Source organism: Cavia porcellus, unplaced genomic scaffold (genome assembly GCF_034190915.1).
Source record: "Cavia porcellus strain 051 isolate PalLab524CR breed Dunkin Hartley unplaced genomic scaffold, mCavPor4.1 scaffold_2, whole genome shotgun sequence".
Classification (NCBI taxonomy): Eukaryota; Metazoa; Chordata; class Mammalia; order Rodentia; family Caviidae; genus Cavia; species Cavia porcellus.
Window position 1 is genome coordinate 11,969,780 of NW_026947485.1, and position 24,303 is coordinate 11,994,082.

The 24,303-nt window shown below is 42.4% G+C and overlaps 1 protein-coding gene across 1 annotated transcript in view; it reads left to right on the forward strand.

The window, feature by feature from the left end:
• The window catches only part of Prkar2b (protein kinase cAMP-dependent type II regulatory subunit beta), an 82,960-nt gene that overhangs the window by 51,312 nt on the left and 7,345 nt on the right, over positions 1-24,303 (forward strand). The window contains exons 4-7 of the mRNA XM_013152394.3: positions 3,226-3,309; positions 15,152-15,258; positions 17,914-18,067; positions 22,684-22,785. Coding sequence (XP_013007848.2) covers positions 3,226-3,309; positions 15,152-15,258; positions 17,914-18,067; positions 22,684-22,785 — 447 coding nt within the window. The remainder of the gene's footprint in view (positions 1-3,225; positions 3,310-15,151; positions 15,259-17,913; positions 18,068-22,683; positions 22,786-24,303) is intronic.

Below are 24,303 nucleotides of genomic sequence, written 5' to 3' on the forward strand. Positions count from 1 at the left end.
GGAGGAGGGGGTTCTGTAGGGTAGGCATCACCCAAGACTACTTCTCTGTCATGCATTTTAAGGGTTTGGGAGGTCACCACTGCATGAATTATGTCAGTGTTTATAATAATAAAGTGCTTAAGTATTTCAGAGGAGTATGCTCTCCCCTACACAGGTTACTGAAAAGTATGCTCCTTACTCCCTTAGAAACCGTAAGGCAAACTGCTGTAGACCATGGCAATGGCTTCTGCATGTTTTAAAATTAAGCAGCCCTTGACAGATACTAGAAACCGTTGATGAGGAAAATTATGCTGTATTTTATAAGATATTTTATATTACTTCTACGGCTCTATATGTCACCCATGCCTTAAATTTTTTGTATTAAAAGGTATCTGTCCTCATATAAATTCAGAGGAAATCTAAATACTTAAGATTTGTTTTGGAAAATAACAAATTAGCTTATAGTCGAAATGCCTTAAACAAATGAAAATTTTAGGATTGTCAATGGAATCTAGCATGTGGGAGCTGGGTGAGAAGAGCCGATAGATTGAGAAGCAGATGATTTCTGTGTCCTGGTACCCCACAAAGCCTCTTCGAATGCCCTCTGCATGCACGCCAGGCGCGCAGTACTGTACACAGTAGTGAGAGAACAAACCCAGCACCTCTGCCAGCCAGAGGATAATGGCTGGTGTGCATAAACATATCCTGCATCGACAAGTCGACAAGTCGTTGATGTGAAGAGCTAGCCCTGTAACTGTGTGTGAATTCAGACGCCCAAGTCAGCTGGGTCTCCTCCCAAGAGACTGGGCCTCCCTCAGGTGAGGTGGGGCGCGAGTCTTACCTGAAGCCTGTGCTGCCTCTGGGCCCAGAAAGAGGAAGAAAAGGAAGAGGCGGAGGAATATTAAGGTGTGAGTCAGGCAGAGGCGCTGGCCTGGCAGCTCAGGAAAAGCCAAGAGGAAAGAATGCGGGGATTTTACCTCCCGGTGCGGGGTGGACCCCGGTGAGGTTTGCAGCTGGAGAATGGGGTGTCTAACTGAATGTCCTGTGAAAGATGACTTTCATCTCTCTCCAGAGAATGGACTGGACGAGTAGGAAAAACTCAGTACAGATTTTTGTCTTTAAAGAACATGCCTGAGTAAACCTTTTTTATTAATTAGCTTTCTAGTTCTTCTTATTGAAAGGCAGCAGAGGGTTAGAGTAAGAGTAGAAGTTGGCGGGCTTTTCCTGTAGGTTTTGTTTTTCCCTCCTGAAAAGTCTCTATTTTCAGAGTGAATGTTTTAGGCCCGGGGGTTATAAAGACTCTTGCAGTTGCTTAGTTCCACTGCAGTAGTCTGAAAGCAGCAACAGAGAGTGCAGGAATGAAAGAGCACGTCTGCATACTCTAGAACTTTATGTATGGACGCTGGAATTTGTATTTCATATAATTTCCATGCATCAGGAGATACTGGGTTTTTTGCTTCTTTTATGTCACTGAGAAGCTAAAACCGTTCTTAGCCCAGGGCCACATCAACCACTTTGCCTGAGGTGTGGTTTGCAATCCGTGGTTATAGCTCAGCAGCCCAGGGCTGGCTGGGCACTGGGGAAGTCACTTGGGGAGCCCCATTTTCTTACTTCCCAGTACCTACGTACATGCTGGGGTTGTGCTAGGATGAAATGAATTCCTGTTCATAGGGCCTAGTCAATGCTACGTGAGTGTTTAACAAATAAGATTTAACTTTGAAATCAGAAATAAATTTTAATACAAACTAAATTGGCCCCTGGTGTAACATAAATCACACTTTGAATATGGTTGAAGTGGTGGGAATGCAGAGAATATCCCTTACGTGAGACACACAAAACCCACTGGGGAGAGACTGGGCTTTAGAGGTGCAAGGACAGCTTCTGGGTGGGCCTGGGTCAGAATGCAGGATTGGGTCTCCCTGGGAGGGAGAGAAGGAAGGGGCGACAGTGAGGGGCAGGAGAGAGAGGGGAACAGGACCCCAGGCAGCAGTGGCCAGTAGCAGTGGAGGTGGGACTGAGCCGCAGAGAGCTTGGAAGCTCTGCCTGATGAGAACAGAAGCAGCAGAAAAGAGAGGAAAGGACGAGGCAGAGCTTCTGAGTGAGGGCTTTGTAGGGAGCTGCGGGCGGAGACAGGCAGGAAGACTGCTGACCGCTGACCGCTGACCGGAGGGCAGTCTGGGTCCTGGTGTTTCCCTGCCTTCTGTCCCAGGACAGCGCTCAGCAGCAGGCAGACACTGGCGCCTGCTTCAGTTTGAGGCTCTGGACAGAGTACTTGCCTAGCGTTTTGTAAAATGAGAAGCACCAGGTTGTTTGTTTGATTACGTTACCTTTTCTTTTTCAAAGTAGGAAGAATTTATTTTTCAAAGTAGGATTTTGGTTAGTATGATTTAAAGTCTGAATTTTAAAGATTTCTCACTCAGCAGTGGGACAGGGTACCAAGGTCTAGTTTTTACATTCACCTGTCACCTCAGCTGCTAGTTTGGACTGAGTGTCAGTTAGGAAACAAAGGTTTCCCTGTGCCTTACCCTTGTGGACACAGTACAGTGCCTTCCGTCACTAATCCTTTATGTAAGCAAAATAACACACAGAAATAGTTTGTATATACTTGTAAGTTTCGTCAACTCTTTTCTAGCTCATGAGTTCAGTAATTTTTAGCCATCTGAGGTGCTAGTTTAAATTTCCCCTCGTGTGTTTTTCGTTTGTGGTACTGGAAATTGAACCCAGGACTTGGCACATGCTAGGCAAGTACTCTTGCCTACTCCCTGAGTTATATCCCCCACCACTGTGTGAGTGGTGATATATTGTGGGTGCAGTCTCAGCCCTGGCTGATTCTAGCTCTCAGGGTCACTCTCCAGGTGAACACTGGAATAAGAGAAGGTGGAGTATAGGAGTCCAGGAAACCAGCTGCAGGCCTGTCTTTAGGGCTGTATCTTCTCTCTCCAACACAAACTACTGATGTTCGCAACAAATTGGGTCTTTGAGGGGCTGGGAATACAGCTCAGGGATAGAGTGATTACTTAGCACAGGCGAGGTGCTGGGTTCCAGCCCCAGCACTATGCACTCACCACGTCTACTGCTTTCCATCCTACTTAGTGGTCTGATGGTGACTAGTCCAGAGTGAACCTCTGCGCTAACCAAGCTTGAGCACCAGTCCTTCCCACTTTCCTGCTGACTTTTGTTGGATTTTGATGAGTGCTAACAGCTTTCTTTGTGTTTGTATTGTTTTTTAATTTGGTGTTCTTTTAGATTATACATCCAAAAACTGACGATCAAAGGAATAGATTGCAAGAAGCTTGCAAGGACATCCTGCTGTTTAAGAACCTGGATCCGGTAAGAGAAACCTTAGTAACACAAATGGGTTTTTTTTCACTGCCAGGGTCCAGAACTGTACAAAGGTCTGACTTCTGTCGTCTTTTCAAGTTGACATCACCCTGGGACGGCAGCTGAGGCAGATCTGTGCACTGTCCTAGCAGGGAGGAGAGCTGGGTTGCTGGTTACCCACAGCTGGAGCCTGGAGCAGGCCGGGCTCTTTGGGGAAGTGGCGATCTCATCTCTCACTGGCTGCACTGTGCTGGGAGGTGGGCAGAGGAGAGGACAGTCCTGCCCTCTTCCCGCTTCCCGCAAGCACTTGCAGGATGCTTAGGTCTCTCCCCCAACAGCCAGCACTGCTAATTGCACTTGACTTCTTAATAAAAATCCTGTGTCATATTTTAAAGGTAACATTTTACTTGGCTTCGTCAAGGTAGGAAAATATTTTGTTTTTTGTAAGGATTTCTAAGGATCTAGTCTTGGGGTCTTCCAAGATACCCATTTTCAGTTTAAATAAGAGGGTTGTTCAGATTTAGCCTTATACTCTTGGCCTCAGGATTCACTTCTTTTATCACAGATTTGCAAAGTTTTGCAATATAGTCATTTCGGAAAGAACTGTAAATGAAGCCCCACTTTTTCTTTTTCTTCTTCTTTTTCTTTTCTTTCTTTTTTTTTTTTTTGAGACCCAGTCTTTATAAAAAGGGCATATTTTGAAAGATTACCCATTGTTCTATAGTAGGTCACGTTTGTGTTTATATCATGTGCTCCGTGAACAGGGACTGTGTGTCGTGACTCAAACGACCTGGGTGTTAGGCCTGCACATTCTAAGCCAGTCTGTCCGTCTCTGAGTCCTGGTCTCTCTCTCTCTCTGAGAGAGATGCATCAGTCACTTCCTGTGCCCATTTCTGGGGGCCAGGACATAGGTGCATTCCATGCTTGTCTTACTCTTTAGGTAACACATACCAGTTAAGTCTTCCTGTGTGTACTAAGATCTCAGAAAAAAGACGTACGATTAAAACCAGAATGCTTTGAGTAACCCTTTCATACTGAAGTGTGCATATTTAATAATAAGTGACTTCCAGATAGATTTGTTACTTGTAATTAATGATGTCTTTTAAATGCTGTCTGACTCAGGTCTTGTTAAAAGTAATAGTGAACTCTTGAACGGCTTACATTCTCCTCTCCATTGCAGCTTTTCACGGTCTTTGTCCGTCCAAATTTATCTACCCAGTCCATTCACCCACATTTGCTGAGGCCTGTCACTGAGGGTCAGTGCTGAGGAGTGAGACCTGGTCCAGTGCCTTCATTGATGCTGAAGTCAGCCTGAGGGTCAGATGTTCTCTAAGGCCAGCGCCAGTCGAGTGTTTCACTCTTTTGCAAGAGATGCACAGCTGTAAACTGAGTCCTTCAATTTATGCTCAGGGATGGACGCCCATTAAAGAGTCTCTCTTTGAGACTACGACATTGCATGGGGCAGTTTCAGAGGACACCAAAAACAGTACCTCTTGAGTTTAATGTGCCTGTATCTGATCAGAAGAGCTGGTGACAATGCAGATTCTAACTCAGTCAGCCTGCAGCGGGGGCCGAGAATCTGCATTCTCACAAGATTCCGGGTACTGTCGGTGCGTTGCCCTCAGCACACTCTGAATACGCAGCATTAGCTACCACGTGATATTTTGTTTGTGTGCTTTCCTGTTCAATGAACCAGTATTTTAGTGCTCGAGCAGTGACTAAGCAATGATATTCTGGTTTCTATGTGCTAAGGATAAAAAAGCATGAGTGAAAGCGTTGCTGGTTGTATTTTCCTGGGATATTGCCGATTCTGTCCTCTAAGTTAAATGGTTTTTCCTTGCCATTTTAACCTTAACTCTTTAAAGACATTGCAAAATTATGTTTGCATTTAAAACTTTAAAAAACACTTTTGCTAGTATAGTCTCAAAAATTGTCTTAATTGATGTTTTTACAAATGTAAGATTCTTTTAGTCTTTCTTCACTGCTCTCCTAAAGATTTTTAATATATATTTTAAAAACTAGTTTATTAGTGGGGCCAAAAACCCAAACCACAAATTATTATTATTGAATGTTTGAAAGGAAGAAGCAAATGTATTTATGTAGTAATAGTTTCCAAAAGATTGGTTTTCTTTTTATTTGAACTCAAACCAGCTTGGTTTATTTCTCTACTTTCTCAAATCCTTTTAGAGATGATGCAGGGTATAAAAAAATAAATGTTTATTTAACACTTTCCAAATTACTATCTGGAGTAAGAAATTTAGCTCCAAACATGGCAGAATGAAGGTTTTAAGATAAGCCCATATTTTCAGCAGGCCCCTAGATTTTTATGATCTGACATTATTTACAATAACCCACATGCATCTTAGTTGAATTACACATTCATTGAATTACACATAACCTGCCTCTCACGTAGCTCCTCTACAGTTTTCTTGACTGCTGCCTGTGTTCTGAGGCTTGGATACGGTATTGATGGTCACAAAGATGTTGAGACATTGTTCTTGTCCTCCTGACCTATAATTTGATGAGGATTACAAACACATATATTCGAGCTTGGTATAGTGCATGCTGATAATCCAGTACCCAGAACACTGAGGCAGGAGGATCACCGTGAGGTTGAGGCTAGCATAGGCTATATACTGAGACCCTGTCTCAAAAACAAAACAAAACACATGTATTCATACAAAGTATGCTGGGGATAGATGTTGTTGTGTGGTCAGGATGCTGTGAGGGGATGTGGTCTCTTAGGCTATCCTGAGGATTCATAGACTTGCGCCTCAGAAAAGAAAAAAGAAATCACGAGTTGACCTAAGATGTAGAGTGTTACCATTAGAGCCTGCAGCACACACTGTCTAGTAATGGCACCTACGGTGTGGGTGCCTTTTCTGGAGGACCTTGCTCAAATGTCAAGCTGTGGTGTTAGACACACCCTGGGAGCAGCCCAAGAGTTTTAAATGTTGACTGTAACAGTGCCCTTTGGTGGTGGTGTAAAGGGTGGAGTCACAGGGGACAGTAGGATTGAGAATGTGGGTAAAAATGAAGCATGGAGCCAGGCCATGATCCAGAGAGAAGTGGGCCCCGTTAGAAAAGAAGAAAGCAGGACACAGAGGAATATGCAGGAGGGCAGAGCTTGGTACTTGTTGATCCACTTAGTTGGGGCCTGCAGGAAAGCACCCAGGGTGACTGCTGGTGTCCGGGAAGAATGCCCCTGAAGGTTGTGCCCTTACGGGTAAAGGGGACCTTGGAGGAGAGGAAATAACACAGTAATTAGTGAGAAGAACGAGTTTGGCTTTGTATCTCCCATCTCATTTGAACTTCCTAAAATCATTGTTTGGCCTGAAAACTGTGTACTTTGTAGACCTGAGAACATCTTTTTTCTCCTAAGAGTATTGTATATTCATAGGTTGAACCATAGAGTTTATAATTATTAAACTCTTTGAAGATATTCTTTTCATGAATATTTTAATGCTTGACTCAGGAGGCCGTTTTCCTTCTGAAATACTTCTAATTTGAGGGTAACCAAAATCATTTTCCTGTGCTATATGATAGGCGCTTTCATTAATGCAGAGTAAATTGTTATCCCTGCAGTGAGTCAGAGCTCTTCACTAAGCTCAGTCTTGAATTTGCATTCTGTGGAGGAACTGATGTGGATTTCCTTCAGTGGTTGTCAGTCATCCTGATAAGCCTGTGCATATTAAATATTTCCTAAGTTTTTTCATTCTGTGCATAATTATGGGAAGATTACATTTTGATTGACTAGAGGGACACCTGTCACATAGAGAAGTTTTAAAAGATCATTTTTCTGTACTTTATGTAGAATTTTACTTTTTTCAACTATCCATGTGTGAATTTTTCAGCTTTATAATTCAGAAACTGTACTATTTAATTAAAATGCAGATAATTCTACTATAACAAAAATTCATGGCAGCAATTTAGTTTATCCTTCCTTTCCCTCCATTTGACATTTAGAGTTAGAACTAACCAATAGGCTGATGATCCTCCTACCTGCCCCAAAGCCTCAAAATATAAATAGCAAGTGAAACGAAGTATTAGTAAGCCATTTAATCAACCTTCAGAATTTTGATAGGTGACCATATGTTGCCTGAGTGGATGAAGTCATTTGGGTAAAAGGGCCCCCAGGGGGCCAATTAGCACCACATCAGGAGTCCATCTCACTGCCACACTGGCTGCTGGCCCTCAGGTAGATGCCAGAGCTCACACAGAGACCCAAGGAAGGGATGAAACCTGCTTGCTGGAGACCTCTCTCCGTCACTTTCATAGGTTTTTCTCAGCCTAGGCAAAGGAGCAAAATAGCATTTTCTGTCTGGTTTGGATACTAATCAACAGACACAAAATTTAAATTCAGAATGAACAAAAGATAGTGAAAGGAAATCTCCCCTCCACCTGGCTCCCAGCAGCATCTTCTCCCGTCTGGTCATGGTCAGCACTGTAATGGGTATTTTTTCCAGGGTTATGCAATTTATTTATTTATTTTTTGGTGGCAGCAAAAATCTTTAGTGTTTTGTCCTGTTATTTTAACTTAACAACGTATCAGATTCTATAGAACTATGTGGACATAGGTTACCTGCTGGCATATTTATCTGCCAGTAGAGAATCCCTGTTCTTTTTAAGGATTATTTTTATCAGTGTTACTTACAAAAGTTTAATGTGGCAGATTTTATGTATGATAGAGCTAAGCTATACATCTTGTTGTCATTCAGTGTTAAAATTGGATCTTTAACAGAGGGGCGCCATATAACCAAACAATGCCAAACAAGAACAAAATTTGCAGGCCTCACATTTCAAAATTTCATTTTATTTTATTAATTGATTGATTGATTGATCAATTGATTGATACAGGGGCTCAAACTCATGACCTTGTGCTTGCCAGGCAGGAGCTTATGCCACTGAGCTAAATCCCTGGCCCCATTTCACAATTTTAAAACTCTACAAAGCTTCAGTAATAAAAAAAAGTGTGGTAGTGGCATCAAGATACCATGTAGAACACCAGCGTGAAATTGAGAGTCTAGAAATAAACCGATGGATTTATGACCAGATGGTTTTTTTTTTTTTTTTTTTTTTTTTTGTCTTTTTCCTTTTTATCGGTACCGGGGATCGAACTCATGACTGCCTGCTTGCAAGGCAGGCACTTATACTGCTGAGCTAAATCCCCAGCCCCAACCAGATGTTTTTCAACAAGACACAAAACCGAGTCCAATGAGGAAAGAATAATCTCTTTACCAAATGGTGCTAAGACAACTGGATATCCACGCCATAGGACAAAGGGGGACTCCTACGTGTGGCACATGCAAAAATTAACCAAAAGTAGATCAAAGACCTAACATACAACAGCTAAAACTAAAACTCTCAGAATAAAGCAGTCTTCATGACCTCAAATTGTTAAATACTAAAAACAGAAGAGAGATAAATTGGACTTTTTAAAAATGAGACATTTTTATATATCACAGCACATTACTGTAAAAAGCCATAGCCCCAAATATGTAAATAACACAACTCAACATCAGAAGGACAAAATCCAGTTTTTAAATGGACCAAATATTTCTCCAACAAAGATATTCAAGTGGCCAAAACACAAATGAGAAGGTTCGCAACGTGGTTTAGTCACGAGGGAAACACAGGTCAAAACACAATGAAATACCACTGCCTCCCCACTAGGAGATCATTATTTTTAATAAATAAATTTTAAAAAACAGGTGTTGGCAAGAATGGGGAGAAATTAGAACTCATGCATTTGCCAGTGGAAAAGTAAATGGTTCAGCTACTGTAGAAAACTGCTTGGTGGTTCCTCGTAAAATTAAACGTAAGGCTGGGCGTGGTGCTGCAGGCCTGGAATCGCCTGCTGCTTTCAGAATACTAAGGCAGGCAAGTTCAAGGCTAGCCTGGACTACGTAGTGAGACTGTTGTTTAAAAAAATAGTTAAATGTAGAGATTCCATAGTCAGTAATCCTGTTCACGGATGTACACTCAAAAGAATTGAGAACAAATATCGGTTCAAAAATGTTTGTAGCAATACCATTCACAATAGCCAGAGGAGAGAGACATCCTAGTGTCCACTGACAGAATGGACGAACAGACTGTGGTATTTACATTATTAGTCTAAGAAAAGAGTAAGTGTGAAATATGCCACAATGGGGGTGGACCTTGAAAACAGTATGCTAAGTGGAATAAACTAGACAGAAAAGGCCACTTAGTTTACAGTTCTGTTGTATAGAAAGACCCAAAATAGATGTATCTGTAGAGAAAGAAGACATGGGTAGGCTGAGGCGGGAGGATCTCCAGGAGTTCAGCCCAGCCTGGACTACATAGGCTGGACTCAAGGCCAGCCTGAGCTCCGTAGCAAGACCATGTCTCAAAAAGCAAAACATAACAAAACAAAACAACAGCCATAACAACAAAGAAAACCTATTGGTGATTTCTAGGGGTAACAGTGGCTAGTGACTATTTAACAGGTTTCCTTTGGAGGGATGAAAATGTTTTGGAAATACAGGAAGGTGGCAGTTGTACAACTCAAGGGAACCACATTGTTCACTATTTATCAGTTGTATACTATGTGAATTTTACCTCAGTGAAAAAAATTGTAGTTCCCTTTTACCCCTCCTCTTCTCCCACATACTGGAAGGCCTAGCTAATGCAGCAAGGTAAGAAAAGGAAATTTAAAAAATTCTGACTGAAAAGGAAGAAATACAGCTGTGCCTGTTCATAGCTGATGTGGTTATGCCAGCAGCAAACCTTTAAGAATCAACAAAAAGCTTTCCAAAGATTGTAGGATACATGTGACTATATAGAAGCCAATGGCTTTTCAGTATAGCACCAAGAAGCAAGTTGGATTTGAAATCAAAAGCACAATAATATCCTTTACTTAGCATCCCAAAATACTTAGATACACATCTAACAAAAATATGTGCAAGAGCTCCATAAGAAAATGACAAAACTTGTAGCGTTAATCAAATGAAGAAGTATTCCATATTCACAGATAGGAGGATTCAGTGCTGTCCAGATGTGAGTTCTTAACAATTTGATCTTAGCTTCCCTACAATCACAATACAAACTCCAGTTTATAGATATTGAAAAAGTGATTCTACAGTTTCTATCCGGAGTAGATAAATCTGGAGAGGAGAAACACTGAGAATAGGCAGCACAACCTTAGTGGAAAGTGACGGTAATCAAGACAATGCGATGTTGGCCCAACAGTGTGTAAGCTGATCACTGGAACAGAACTGAGGGCCCAGAAACAACTGTGTATAAAAAAACTGACTGTTTTCAGAGGAGCAAAAGCAAAGCAGAGTGGCGAGGATGGTCTTCGCCACAAGTGGTGCTGGAACAACTGGACCTCACCTGCAAAAAAAGTGAATCTAGACATTGAACTCGTACCCTGAAAAAAATCAGCTCAAAATGGGTCACAAGCACAAGTGCATGAAACCCCTTGGAGGTAATGCCGGGGAAGAGCTAGATAATAATCTAGGAATGGTGATGACTTTTGTTTAGATTGCTACCAAGGACACGGTACATAAAAGAGAGTTGACAGGCCGGGCTTCATTAAAATTAAAGCTTTCTGTGCTGCAAAAGGCATTATGAGCAAGATAAAAAGGCGAGCCACAGACTGGAAGAACACATTTGTGAGATGCTGTTACCCAGAACTCACAAAGAGCTCTTAAAACTTAACAGAAAGCAGCAGCCTGATTTTGAAGTGGACAGTAGACCCTATTGTAATAGACACCTCTTCAAATAAGATACACAGATGACAGGTGAGCATCTAAAAAGATGCCCTCTGTAATACGGCATCAGGAGAAGGCAGACCAGTCCACACCAGTCAGAATGACTAAAGTCCAAAACACGGCAACACCAAATGGTGTGCCCATATGGAGCCACACGAACTCCCTTTCCTCGCTGGTGCTGCGGCCTCTAAGAAGGTGTGGCAGTTTCTTACAGGATGAAGTATCCTTGTACCCCTATGCGCCAACAGTCATCCTTGGTTTTTACAGATGTATGTGGCAGCTTTATTTGTAATTGACAGAATTTGGAAGTGGCCAAGATGTCCTTCAGGAGATGATTGGATAAACAAACAGTGATCCATCCGCTCTGCACTGACATAGAGCTCTCAAGTCACGAAAAGACACAGAGGACCCTTTCACCTTTATCGTTAAGTGAAAGAGGCCAAGTTGGAAAAGACCTAGAGCTTCCATTACAAGACATTCTGGACAGGACAAAATGTAGGGAGAAAGAAGCAGTTACAGAGGAAAAGGTGAACAGGGAAGATTTTGTTTAGGACAATTAAACTATTCTGCATGATACTGTAATGGTGGATACATGTTATTATGCATTAGTCCAAACTGAGAATGCCCAACACCAAGAGTGAAGCCTGACGTAAATGGGGACTGGGTGATGGTGCTCAGTCAGTGTAGGTTCATCAGAGTGTAACATACGCACCGCTCTGGGCTGGGAGGTACGGGGTGGGGGGCTGGTGCATATGCAGGAGCAGAGCGTGTTTTGGAATGTGTACATTGCTCTCCAGTCCACTATGAACCTAAAACTGCTCTGCAGTCTTTTAATGAAATTTACATGTGCTGTCTCTGAGTATATTGATTTCTATTAATTTTAATATTTAATGAGGAAAACACACTTTCCAGATGAAATTAAAATTGGCCGTTTAGACTCAGTCACTGAAGGATCTCTGCAGAATCCCTGGGTGCTGAGAATACAGTGTGAAAAACCTAGAGCATTTCTTTGGCGCTCTGATGGAAATCCTGTACCGGAACTTGTCCTGTGGTGACGAGCAGTTTCTGTCTCTGCAGAGAAGCCCCCTCCCTGCCAGAAGTGCTTTCTTAGGCAGGTTTTACCGTGTGCTGACGTCTCCCTGCAATTTCTATCCCGCCTTTCCCGGTGCTGGCCGCAGGAAGTGGTCCTGCCGGTAGGACAGAGGTGGCTGGTGTGTGCCGCCTTTTTTCACCCAGATGCCCCATTTCCTGACTGTCCCCCCTGGCAGATTTGCCAAATATCCCAGTTACCCTTCTCTGAGAGCCTGCCACCACCAGTGACTTCCCAAAAAGATGGACATCTGAGTATCCACACGGACTTTGTCTCGCTGCAGAGCTGCCAGGCATGGACCGGCCAAGGTGTATTTTCCTAGTGCCTGTAGGTACACATCAGCTTTGATTCCAGTCTTTTGCCATCGTGACGATGCAGTGAAAAGTAAATGTCGTTTCACAAATATCAATGAATCTAAAACTGCTCTGTAGACTTTTAATGAACCTTATATGTGCAGTCCTGTTCTGGGAAGAGAACGGCGAGGTGGAAGAGCATACGAATGTGAAATTTTATTAAATATTGTCAGTTCGCTTTCTGTAGAGGTGGTTCCATTTTACCTTGGCATCAGAAATTTGCACGAGAATACCTCTTTCCCACCCCGTCTTTAAGATGGTGTTATCCTAACATTTGTATCTTTGTAAAACCTGACACGTGAACACATGCTCAGTCTTTTTTTGGGGTGGGGCAACAGGGTGTCACCATGGAGTTCAGCCTTGAATTCGCTGTGTTCCCCAGGCTGACCTCAAACTTACGGGGATCCTCCTGCCCCAGCCTCGCAAGTGCTGGGGTTACAGGCGTGTGTCCCCATGCCCAGGTTCTCATTTCAGTCTTCATTTGCTTTTCTCTTCATTTTGAGAAAAGTCAAGAATCTTTATCTTTCAGTCTCCCTCTGCCAAACTTCTGTAAGTCTTTCATCCTAGGTGTTCAAAAAATGCACTGTAGTATGTTAATGTGGAGACTTCCTCATCTTTGGTGGCCTAGAAACTTCAGCCTAGAGACTTACGTCCTTCTGTTGTGGAAAATTTCTCATTTTTCTTTATTTCTTTTCTTTTGTTTTCTTTATTTTCTCTGGAGCACTTTTTCATTTCTTTATTGACTTTCTTTGCAGCTTGGATTTTAGTTTGTCTTCTTACCCTTTTGCTTACTTTTTAAAAACTTCAGTAATGGTGGCTGCACGAAATTGCAGCAATCAGAGCAAACTAATGTGAACACAGCCCGCGGGTGAGGACGACTTCATGTGAGTTCACTGCCAGACTCGGTGCATCAGTCTGGTGGGGACATGGGCAACGGGGGCGCGGGGGAGCGGGATGAGGGGGGATCTGCCCGCTGTACACACTCTAAAAAATGTCCGTTTTCAAGGGAAAAATTTTGGCAGTCATGTTTTAAGTTGTGAAGCTACCTGCTTTCTTCTTACCTGATTTTTTAAACACCCTTTTCCCCGTGGGTATAAGGACATTATTCGAATATCATCAATTAATACTCTAGGTACACAAGTAGAGCTTTGAAAACGCTCTCTGCTGTTCCTGACACTGCAGTCTCATGTGCTGTTATTTGCTGCTTACCTCAGGTTTGTAGATGGACAACAGAAAGCTGAGAAAGAGCTCTGAGTAGTGAGGCCAGGCAGGCAGTCAGGCAGCCCACGAGCAGCATGGCTTGAGTTATGCCGGGGAAGCCCTGGGCCCAGCCAGTGAACCTCTTAGTTCTAGGGCAGCGGCCTCACGGGGTGTGTGCTTGACTTTTCTCTAATTTGTCTCATTACTCCCTGATATCACCTCTGGGAAACACTCGGCTGCTTGGTGTTTCATGTCCTCTTAGAGGCATTTTGAAGGAAGGTATCAGCTGATCCCAGCAGAAGTTAAAACCATTCCACTGTTTTCAGATTGGTATTTCACTCTGCCATGACTGAACCAGGTATAGCGCAGGCTTTAGCTTTCTGATGGTCCGCTAGGCATGTTGGCCCCTCCATGCCGTGGCCCATCTCTCCTGCCTTGGACTGCTGCCTCCGCATCGTTAACTCACCTGTGCTCCGAGGCTTTCATCTGTGAGCTCCCCTTCCCATCTGCTGGACTGAGAGGGGTCACAGCTTTCCATTCCCTGCAGCGTTGGGGTCGTAAAAGAAGAGAGCCACACATGGCCCGTTACCCTCTTGAGGCAAAATACCTCATCCCTTCAAACTGTGTTTTCCCTGTCTCCCCATGCCCTTTAGTTCTTCTATCAACTCTCTGATTTGATTATAATAATAGCTGATTTTAGCCAGGGCAGTGAGTGCTACGCCCTCTTCAAACCCACAGAAGGTGACTTCACCAAGAGCTTAGAACTTGCAAGTGGTGAAACGTGTCACCCACCTAACCAGCACCGTCGTTTCTCCACATCCACTGTGTGTCTGATTTGTCCTTGTGTTTCTCTCGCATCCTAATTCATTCTCATTAGCTAAGGTTTGTCCTGGAGCCTAACACCCACACTTAGTTAAAAAATGTATGTTTTTGTTGTTGAATAACAGTTTCGGTCTTTCTGATTTGTCTTAGTAAGGTAGATCATTGCTTTTTGAAGAGAACGTTAATGACAAAGAATGTTAACAGTATTTGCCATAGTCATTTTTGTTGTTGTTGTTGTTGTTCTTTTGCTAAGTCAAAAAGAAGAATTGGAGTAAAGGTCTAAATTCATCAAATATTAATACTGATTAAAAGGGAAGTTTTAAAAATAGGTATATTTAAAGGCATTTGAAAGCGTTCTTTACCAACCTTGTCATTTAGGTGTGTGTTGGTTTGAAGTTAATTTTTCCTTTTAAAGTGATGATATTGCAAATACTCTAATTTTATTTACTTTTATTTAAACACGCTGAAGGGGAGAGTATACAGTCATGTGTGTGTGGTAAGGAATACTGCACTGTTCATTTTTCTGACAAGACTAATGTCAAGCATGCTAGTTCCATTTCTTTGAGATCATTTACAGAAATATAATTAAATGCTTACTTAAGAAAGCAAGTTCTGGATAAGTGTGAAGATCATATCTTCTATTTTAAAAACAGGAGCAGATGTCTCAAGTATTAGATGCCATGTTTGAAAAATTGGTCAAAGAAGGGGAACATGTAATTGACCAAGGAGATGACGGTGACAACTTTTATGTGATTGATAGGTAAGTTTGGCCCAGCCTCACTGCTGATGTTTACGGTATCTTCTGTGCTAAATGTCAGTGGTTATTGTGACAGCCAGACAGTTACTCTTACTGCTTACTGACTACACTAACTGGTAGTACAAACTCGTTGTGAGTACATGTGATAGAACCATGTACCTATGAAAAAAGCGCTCATTTATAGAGAAATTGCTGGGTTTGGGTAATCTGTAAATCTCAGTCAGTAGTGTGAGCTTCCTTATTTGGACAATTCAGTTTGGAAAATAGCTTGTAACAAGCAGGGAGCCAGTGCCTATTAACAGTGAGACTAAAGCTAAAATACAATGTACAGGATATTAGAGTAGAACTTAGTACGTATTACTGTTTTTAACAGGCTCTTTTTAAACTGTAAAGTAAACATGCTCATGATTAAAAGAGTTCAGGTATTTCCAAGATAATCAGTCTGCTTCCTACTGCTTCAGCCTCACCGAGCAATAGTGAGCAGTCTGTGTGTCTTTGCCGTTGTTCAATCCTTGTCCTATTTGTTTTATTTGTCTTTTAAAAACTCTTAAGAGAGAAACTTTTATTCAAATAAGAAGTTACACTTTGCTATTCAGGAAACTTAATTTGCATTTACTTCATCGGAGCACAGTGTGCTTTCTGAGGTAGGTGATGACAGGGGGCTGCCTGCAGTCTGGGTTCCCTTCCGTGAAGTGACCTTGAAGCATCCCTGTGTTGCAGTCAAAGCTCCGCAGCCCGACTTCCTTGGGTGGGGTGTGGGAGGCCTTGGGAAGCCACACCTCTCCTGAGCCCCCGCCTCACTTCCTGGCGGGGCTCCCTGGCATGGCGGTGTCTCCCCATCAGGCATGCATGCGCCTGCCACAGTTCCCCAGCCCCCTATCCCGGTGCCCAGAGGCCTCTTCCCAAAGCACTCGCCAGGATCTTGAAGTAGAACAGAACTGGTTACCCCATATGTAAATCAGGATCGTGATTTTAACAGCTTTCGTCAGTGAAACAGCTTAGAAGTTGACTCAGCTGTGATGAACTGGAGGGGACTCTGAGAACCCCGAGGAGCGTGCGGTGTTAATCTTTCCATAGTGGGTATTTTTCCTCTCAGAACTGCCTTAAGGCTGAACATAGTGTGTTCACCCGTTGACAGGTGAAACATCCAGGCATGCAGAAACGAGAGGGCTCAGTTCAGGTCACCCAGCCGGTCTGAGTGGAGGACCCGACGCCCCCACTGTGCCACCCCTGCCAGCGGCCTCCACTGCCTGCCCTTTGAGTCCTTTCCCAGGGTCCGTGCTGCTGAGGCCTTGCGTTATCAGGGACAAAACCTGAATGAAAAGCACCCCCCAGTATTTTACCAGAAGTGAAACCCATGCAATTTCAGCTGAACTGGTCCTTCACTGTACTTACCAGTGCATTTTGCTGTCTGTTTGATGCTGTTCAAAGTGGTAAGTGTAGAGGACAGTTTCAGAAAAAAGTATAGTTGGTATAAATGGAAGAGTTCAGTTTGCACTTAAAAATAACTGACGCATGGAACAACTCCAGAATGTATCCCTGAAATAGTGATTCTGTCCATGAATTACATTCAAAACCCAGTGGCTGTATTTCTTCCTTCTTCAGTGATGTCTTCTGTGCTGCCTTACGTTTCTCTTCTTTTTGTGTTCTGCCCTTTGTAACCCTTTTCTCACCCTGAAAGTCACCACCTTTCTTGCCCTCTTTTTTGTCCCTGTTACGGTTTAGCTAGCAGGGTAGAGATGCTCTGTGTTTTCTCAGGTGCTTCAGCAAGGCTTGCATCCGGTTCTCTCTGCTAAAGTGCAGTACGTGGAGAGGCAGCCGCTGCACCCTAAAGAGTGTGTAGAAGTGTAGGCCCGGGCCAATGTGGACAAGCAGTGGGATCTTGTTCACCTCGAAGAAGAACCTCAGTTAAAAGATACGCAGAAAAACTATACATTTTAGAGATGAGGATCCTATATTTAGTCTGGATTTCTGTTACTTTTTAATTCTAGATTGAGAGGTTAATCTCTAGTTAAGGGCCAGATTGTATAAAGAGCCAGAGTAAATATTTGAGGCTTTGTGGACTAATACGATTTCTGTTGGAAGTATTCAGCCCTGCCAGTGTGAGCAAACCAGGCATGCATAATGCATAAAGTAACAAGTTTGTTTGTATTCCAATAAAATTGCTTATTTTAAAAAGAAGGTAGCCAATCTTTGGGCTGACCCTTGCTATCAGTTATAAAGGCCCTTAAGTGAGTTCTGCAGAATAGTAGCTAACCAAATTATTATAGCTCTGTTCTATAAAAAGAAAGGACCTTTTCTTCTGATCACAAAAATAATACGTGATCATCCCTGAAATTTCTCACTGTTTCTATGCTGTAAGTACAGTGTTTGATATATGCAGTCTCATATTTTTGTCATGTATCGTATTACCTTAAATTTGTGCTGTTTCGTTCTCTTTTGCAGCAGGCATGTGTTGGCCCCTGCTCTAGTGTAGCTGGTGGTCTCCTCATGCTGGCTGGGACAGATTGGTCCATGTCAGGCCCTTTTATTACTTGTCATCGGGGCAGATAGGTTGGGAGTATGCTGTCACTGCACAGCGCTCATTTCTGAAGTAGTTTTAGTACAGTGAGATTTTATTTGAATTACCCTTGCCTGTAATTTGCATATGTTCAACAGAGGCACATTTGATATTTATGTAAAATGTGATGGTGTTGGAAGATGTGTTGGTAATTACGACAATCGTGGGAGTTTTGGCGAACTGGCCTTAATGTACAACACACCCAGAGCAGCTACAATCACTGCTACCTCTCCTGGTGCTCTGTGGGGTTTGGTAAGTAAAATATTTATTTGACCTAAATGTTGTTATTTGTAGAAATCATTATGACTCCAGCTAGCTAGACGCTGTATTTCAATTTCAGTAGGTAGGTTTATTGGAATCCCCATTAGTCATTGGGGAATTTACTAAGCATCTACTGGATCCTGAAGGGTTGGGCACATACACTGTGCTAAGTGAAAGCTTCCTGTCCCCATCTTATTGCAGTCAAGTCTGGAGCTTATGATCTGCCAGCCCCGAGAAAGGTCCCAGATCCAAAATGCTCTCCTCACCCACTCTTACAAACAGCCCTTCAAACAAAGGCTTGGGTGCTTTTTCTCAGATAGCTTTCTAAGTGCCATACTGCAGTCTTACAAATCGAGACTCCCCTGATACCGTGATCACGTGGGAACTTGTTAGAAATGCAGAGTCCAGGGTTCCATGCCCTGCCTCCAGCCTGTGAGTCAGAGACTCTGAGGAGGGGCCCAGCAGTCTGCATTTGAGCAAGTCTTCCAGGTGATTCTGATGTAAGCTAGTTTGAGAAACCCCCTAAAAATGGCTTCTCATGGTGGTGTCTGTTGATCGGTAACACCTGTATATTTCTCCCTACAGAAAAAGTGTTTCTTACCTGGCTACATACCAGAATTACCTTGTTTTTTTTTTTTTTGCCTTTTGCCTAGACCCTGCCGCAGACAGATTTAATCAGAATCTCAGCAGTGGGCTCTGGACATGAGTACAAGTTGAATATCTTTAATTGAAAAATCTGAAATGCTCCAAAATCTAACACTTTGTAAGCACTGACAAGAGGCCACAAATGGAGAATTCCACATGTGACTTCATGTGACAGGCCACAGTCAAAACACACATTACAGATATTTTCTAAAATTAGCTTAAGCCTACACATACAAGGTGTTTGGGAAGCATAAATGAGTTTAGACTTGGGGGGCTGGGGATTTAGCTCAGCGGCATAGGCACCTGCCTTGCAAGCAGGCGGTCATGAGTTCGATCCCCGGTACCAATGAAAAAGAGAAAAAAAAAATGAGTTTAGACTTGGATCCCTTCCACCAATTATTACAAAACTTGAAAAAAAATACAATTTTCGAAACTTTTCTTGTCTCAAGCATTTCAAATATAGTGTACTCAACCAGTGCCTCTGAATAAAACCCCAGTGGTAGTACAAGACTTGAAAGTTGGTTTCAAGTCATTGTATTCTGGGAAGAAATAGAGTAGGGAAGGAGATTGTTTTCTCATGTGATAGTAGGATGCAAAGGATCAGCTGCTAGGAAAGCCGATTCTGAAAGATTGTATCAAGATTCTGAAAGATTGTATCAAGTGGCGACTTTCTCTGACTTTAATGACCTGCAGATCCTCTGCCAGTCTGCAAAGCAGAGTTGATCCTGGGAGTCGGCTGAGTCTGTAGTCTGCTTTTCTCAGCAGCTCCTCTAGATAGAGTTGCCTGTTGTCAGGCCTCACTTTAAGCTGCATGGATGTAGGGCAGTGTTCACAATGCATACATTTGCTTTAAATTGCTGAAAACAGCCCACCCTATAGTAGCCCAGCTTGACATGCATTTATTAGGTTATTTTTTGCGACATTGTTTTATGGAAAGGGAAGCAACTGATATAAATAGGAAATTTGTTAATTGTCTCATTTCCAAGGACAGTAGCCTTATAGAATTTGCACATTACTTAGCTCAGTGTTTGACTCATAAGTAGATTCAGCTGATAAAAATATCTCACTCTGAGAAATAAGACATTTTGCATTTTTCTCTGTTAGAACAAGGCAGTTACTGTATGCTTCCTTAACATGTGATGAGATACATTTTTAAGTTGTAGAAAAAGACTGGAATTGTTGCAGGTGGAAGGAAACTCATCATCTGAAGTGTTTCAAGGACTCCCGAAGATCTGAGTCCCCAAAGCTAGCGGAGAAAATCTACACTAGAGCAGACCTTGGCTCCCATTAGGTGTCTGGGTGCCCTCATGTGGTGGGAGGAGTCCTGTTCAGTTGAGAAAGGTGTAACCCGGAGGGGTTGCCTGCCTGGTCAGATTGTTACCCATTGAGAAAGCCTCCTCTGGTAGTGTGGGTGTGAGAGAAACTATTTCCGGGTCAGCCCCATTGAATATTGAGGCTTCAGTTCTGGTGGAAACCTTAATTAGGTAGAGAAGCTCAGGATTTCCTAGTGTACATAATAATTAAGCTCTCCAAAAATATTTTAAAGTACTTTTTAGTAGTCCAGACATGTTGTTAAAGTGTACAAAGGGGGCAGTTCGTGATAATCATCTTTTGGTACATGTATAAATACAGTAGCTTTTTAAAAATAATGCTATTCAGGGCTGGGGATTTAGCTTAGCAGCATGAGTGCCTGCCTAGCATGCACAAGGTCATGAATTCATTCCCCAGAACCAAAAAAAAATTGTCATTTAACATAATGACTTAATATTTTAACCTGCTTTAGCAAACTCCTCTTAGAGAAAGTTGAGTAGAAAAGAAAATTGTAAGATTAACAAGACTGGAGTGCCTTATAGAAATGCAGGAATAAAGATAAGTGAATTCCGAGAGAAAAGTCTTTATTGAAGAGCCTTGCTCTGTTTGGGTACTGTCGGCTGATCTACATGGCCCTGCTGAGGACGGAGAGAGGCCGTGACGTGACTGAGATGAAAGCATGGCAAGCTGGACTTGCTGGGCTTTCTGTGTCACAGCAGAAGTGAAGGGTGGACCATCACTGGGATGTTCTTCCTGAAACATGTAACCCATGGTTATTTCTAAGGTGCTAAACTATTTCAGGTCTTCTTTGTTCTGCAGTAGACTGTATCCATAAAATGGTGGTATACTTGGTTCCCAAATGTGATTATATAATCAGAATCACATTCTGATTCTGGAAGACGTCTATCAAGTAGAGATCATTAAACCTAGCATGCAGAGATTCTGATCCTAGATTAAAGTCTAAGATCTCAGAACTGACTATAGCTGATTCTGCTGCAGGACTACATTTAGAATTGATTGCAATATTTTTAGAAATTCCCTTACAATTTTTTCTTTTCGAGAAGTTATTAAGAAGTCACTAAGTCCACAAATTACAAGCAGTATCAAAATTGGTAATGAACTCAAATAGGAACCCAGCAGGCTGTTTAATTTATTAGCATCTTAGTCTGTGAGGGCCGCTGTAACAAACTCTGTAGCATGAGTGGCTCACCAGGCAGTCGTTCTCAGTTCTGGAGGTCAGGAAGCCCAGAAAATGTGCTGTCTGGCCAAGGCCTGCTTCTGCTTCAGCAGTGACCATCTTCTCATGCTGGCCTTACTTGGTGCAGGAGGCAAGGCAGGTCTCCAGGGCCTCTTCATAAGGACACTCGTGACCTCATCGCACAAAGACCCAACCTCCAAATCCGTAATGTTAAGGGTTAGACATTCAACAGAACAATTTTAGGGGAACACAAACATTGTGTCCTTCACACTTAGATATTTACATCCATGCTGCAACTTCCTACCAGTTACTAGGGATTGAAACTGGGACCTTTGCACTTTGGCTTTCTTTTTTTCCTTTTTGATATGGAGAAGTCTCACTAAGTTGCCCAGGTTGGTCTTGAACTTGTGATCTGTCTGTTTCAGCCTCCAGAGTGTTAGCATTAGTATACAGACTTATACCACCATTCCTGGCTAGAATTTTTCTTCAGCACACTGTAGTACATTTAAATTCAGCTTCAATATGTTTGCATAATAACATCTTAGTTTTATTAAAATGATGTAATTATTTATCAGTGGATGACAAACTGTGTAATTAATGGGGCTTTCATTGAAGAATTACAATAATATTTTGTGAGAATTTTTTTAAATAAAATTTTAGAGAAATAATTTTTGAGCTATTCTTAAAAATTTGTCTAGCTCCTTAATTAATTCTGCATCTTTGGGATTGTGTAATGTGAACATAAGTAAGGATTTTAGATTTTACACATGATAAATACAGCATGATATCTTATTCAAGAAAGTGTGGTTCGCTGTGTGTTCATGTGTTAAAAAGGAAAATTCTAACACACTATCGATAAGGAAAGAACCTACAATGAGTATACTTTCTCATGTCCTCTCTTACATTACTAATTTATGATTAAATTTTTTTCTATTAGCATTTTCCTATGATTTCTATTCTACATTAGGAGACACATAAGAATCATTATGGCTGTACATGTGTTACTGTGTCTTTGTATGTGCATAAAATAATTAACAGCCATACTCGGAGGGATTCACTCCAGGATTTTCAGCCCTACTTTAGGTTTTACTAAAATGCTGGTCACGTCCCACCCCTTTGGGCTGCCACAGAGGAAGCCAGTGCTATTTTTTACAGTGGTGTGACAGCGCCTTCTTGTGGTTCTAATGTGTAGGTCAGACTTGCTAGGACTGTAAAAGTAAATTGATGCTTCCTTCCTTTGTAAGAAAATGAAATTATTTTATAAGGTTCTGTAGTAACATTTTGTGCCTGAAGAAATAAATATCTGGACTGAGTTGAATTAAAAGTATAATGATGTTAATCTTGTTTTTTGAAACCTTCAGTTATTATTTCTTGTAGGGAATAAAACTATTTGTTCCGAATTTTTTCCACCATAAATTTACCTTGTAACTTTTCTTTTTTATTCTGCCTTTAGGACAGGGTAACCTTCAGGAGAATAATTGTAAAAAACAATGCCAAAAAGAGAAAAATGTATGAAAGCTTTATTGAGTCACTGCCGTTCCTTAAATCTTTGGAGGCAAGTATATATTTATGCTTTTATTCTACTTGAAAAATTCTGTCTTGTTAGGAACAGTTAGTTCTACAGAAAAATTTCTTTGAATGAAAGTGCATTGGAAAAGACCATATGGTGGTGTTAGCTTTTATAATTCAGCATTTTTTTCACTGCCTATAACTAAATTTGTTTTATTTATAAGTAACAGACTCCTATCCAACATCCATAGCAAACTTTGTATGTGACTTCTAGCTAAGAGCAGGCTTAAGCATGTAAATGCCGGCAAGTTGAATCCTACAGGGAGGAGATGCCTAAACACTGAGTGTCCTCACCCATTTAATCTTTACTGTTCTTCTTTTTGCCTCTTAAAACTAGTATCTCAGGCCCGCCCTCCCGCTCCGTCCCTCCCTCCCTCCCTCGCCTCCTCTCTGGCTACAGATGCTCATTCACTTGGTGAATGTGTCAGATCCTATGATCTTGCATACTGTGTATCGGCTGTTACCTTCTAAAATTGCCGCTAACGGATATAACTTCTCCTGCCAGGTGTCGCATAGACATTGCAAATCTGCCCCGCCCCAGATTCCTGGCAGTGCCATCCTTTTAGTGTCTCAAGGCAGGACCCTTGGAGTTTGCACTTCATCTGTTTTCCCCACCCGTGACCAGTCTGTTAGTCCCCTTACGTGCCCTATTTTTAGACTATGTCCAGAATCTGGTCATTTCCCACCAACTTCACCTGTCTGGTGTTGCCTTCTGTCTGGGCCCCTCTTGCCTGGCTCATATCAGCTGCCAGCAAAGCTGTCTGCTGCCCAGATCCTGGAGCACTGTGCCTAACGCCCTCCGCACAGGACTCGCGGGCCTCACCCCGCTTTCCTCTGCCGCCCTCTCATCACCCCTTCCCGGACATGCAGCTTCCTGCTGCTGCACACAGCCGCAGCTCGCGCCTCCTTCGGGACCTGCATAATCGCCATCTGTCCGCACTGTCCTCCCAGTCGGTCCCGCGGCTCGTTCCCTCATCTCCTGCGTTTCTTGGCCCAGATGTCTTGTCAATGAGACCGCCTGCTTGTGTTTTTATCTCTGAAAGTGGAAACTTGGAAAGAAGAGTCATTACCCTAAAAATTCAGCTTTACTTTCTTTCCATACATGACTGTTAATGCCTTTCTAGACTTCAGTTTCCTATTTGAAATATTTTAGAGTAATTGAAGAGGGGTGGGGCACGTCTGTGTACCTGCAACATCTTATGAAATGGCAAGTGTCAACACAAGAGCGCTTCTTTCTAATGTCTGTCGGGTTGTCAGGTCACGGCCAGTAGAATTCTGGCTGCATTACTGAAAGCATGTTAGGCAGCCGATCTCCAGCAACTTAGTTCTTTAAATAGAAATGGATTGGGTGGAAATCCAATGCCTTCGGACCCAGGCCAGTAACATAAAGAAGAAAACCAAGCCAGGACGGGACTGTGGTGAGCTGGAGAGCACGTGCTCCCGCTAGAGAAACAGCTGCTGTTCACCATAGTTTATTGTTGCCATGTGGAAATTTGGGCTGAGT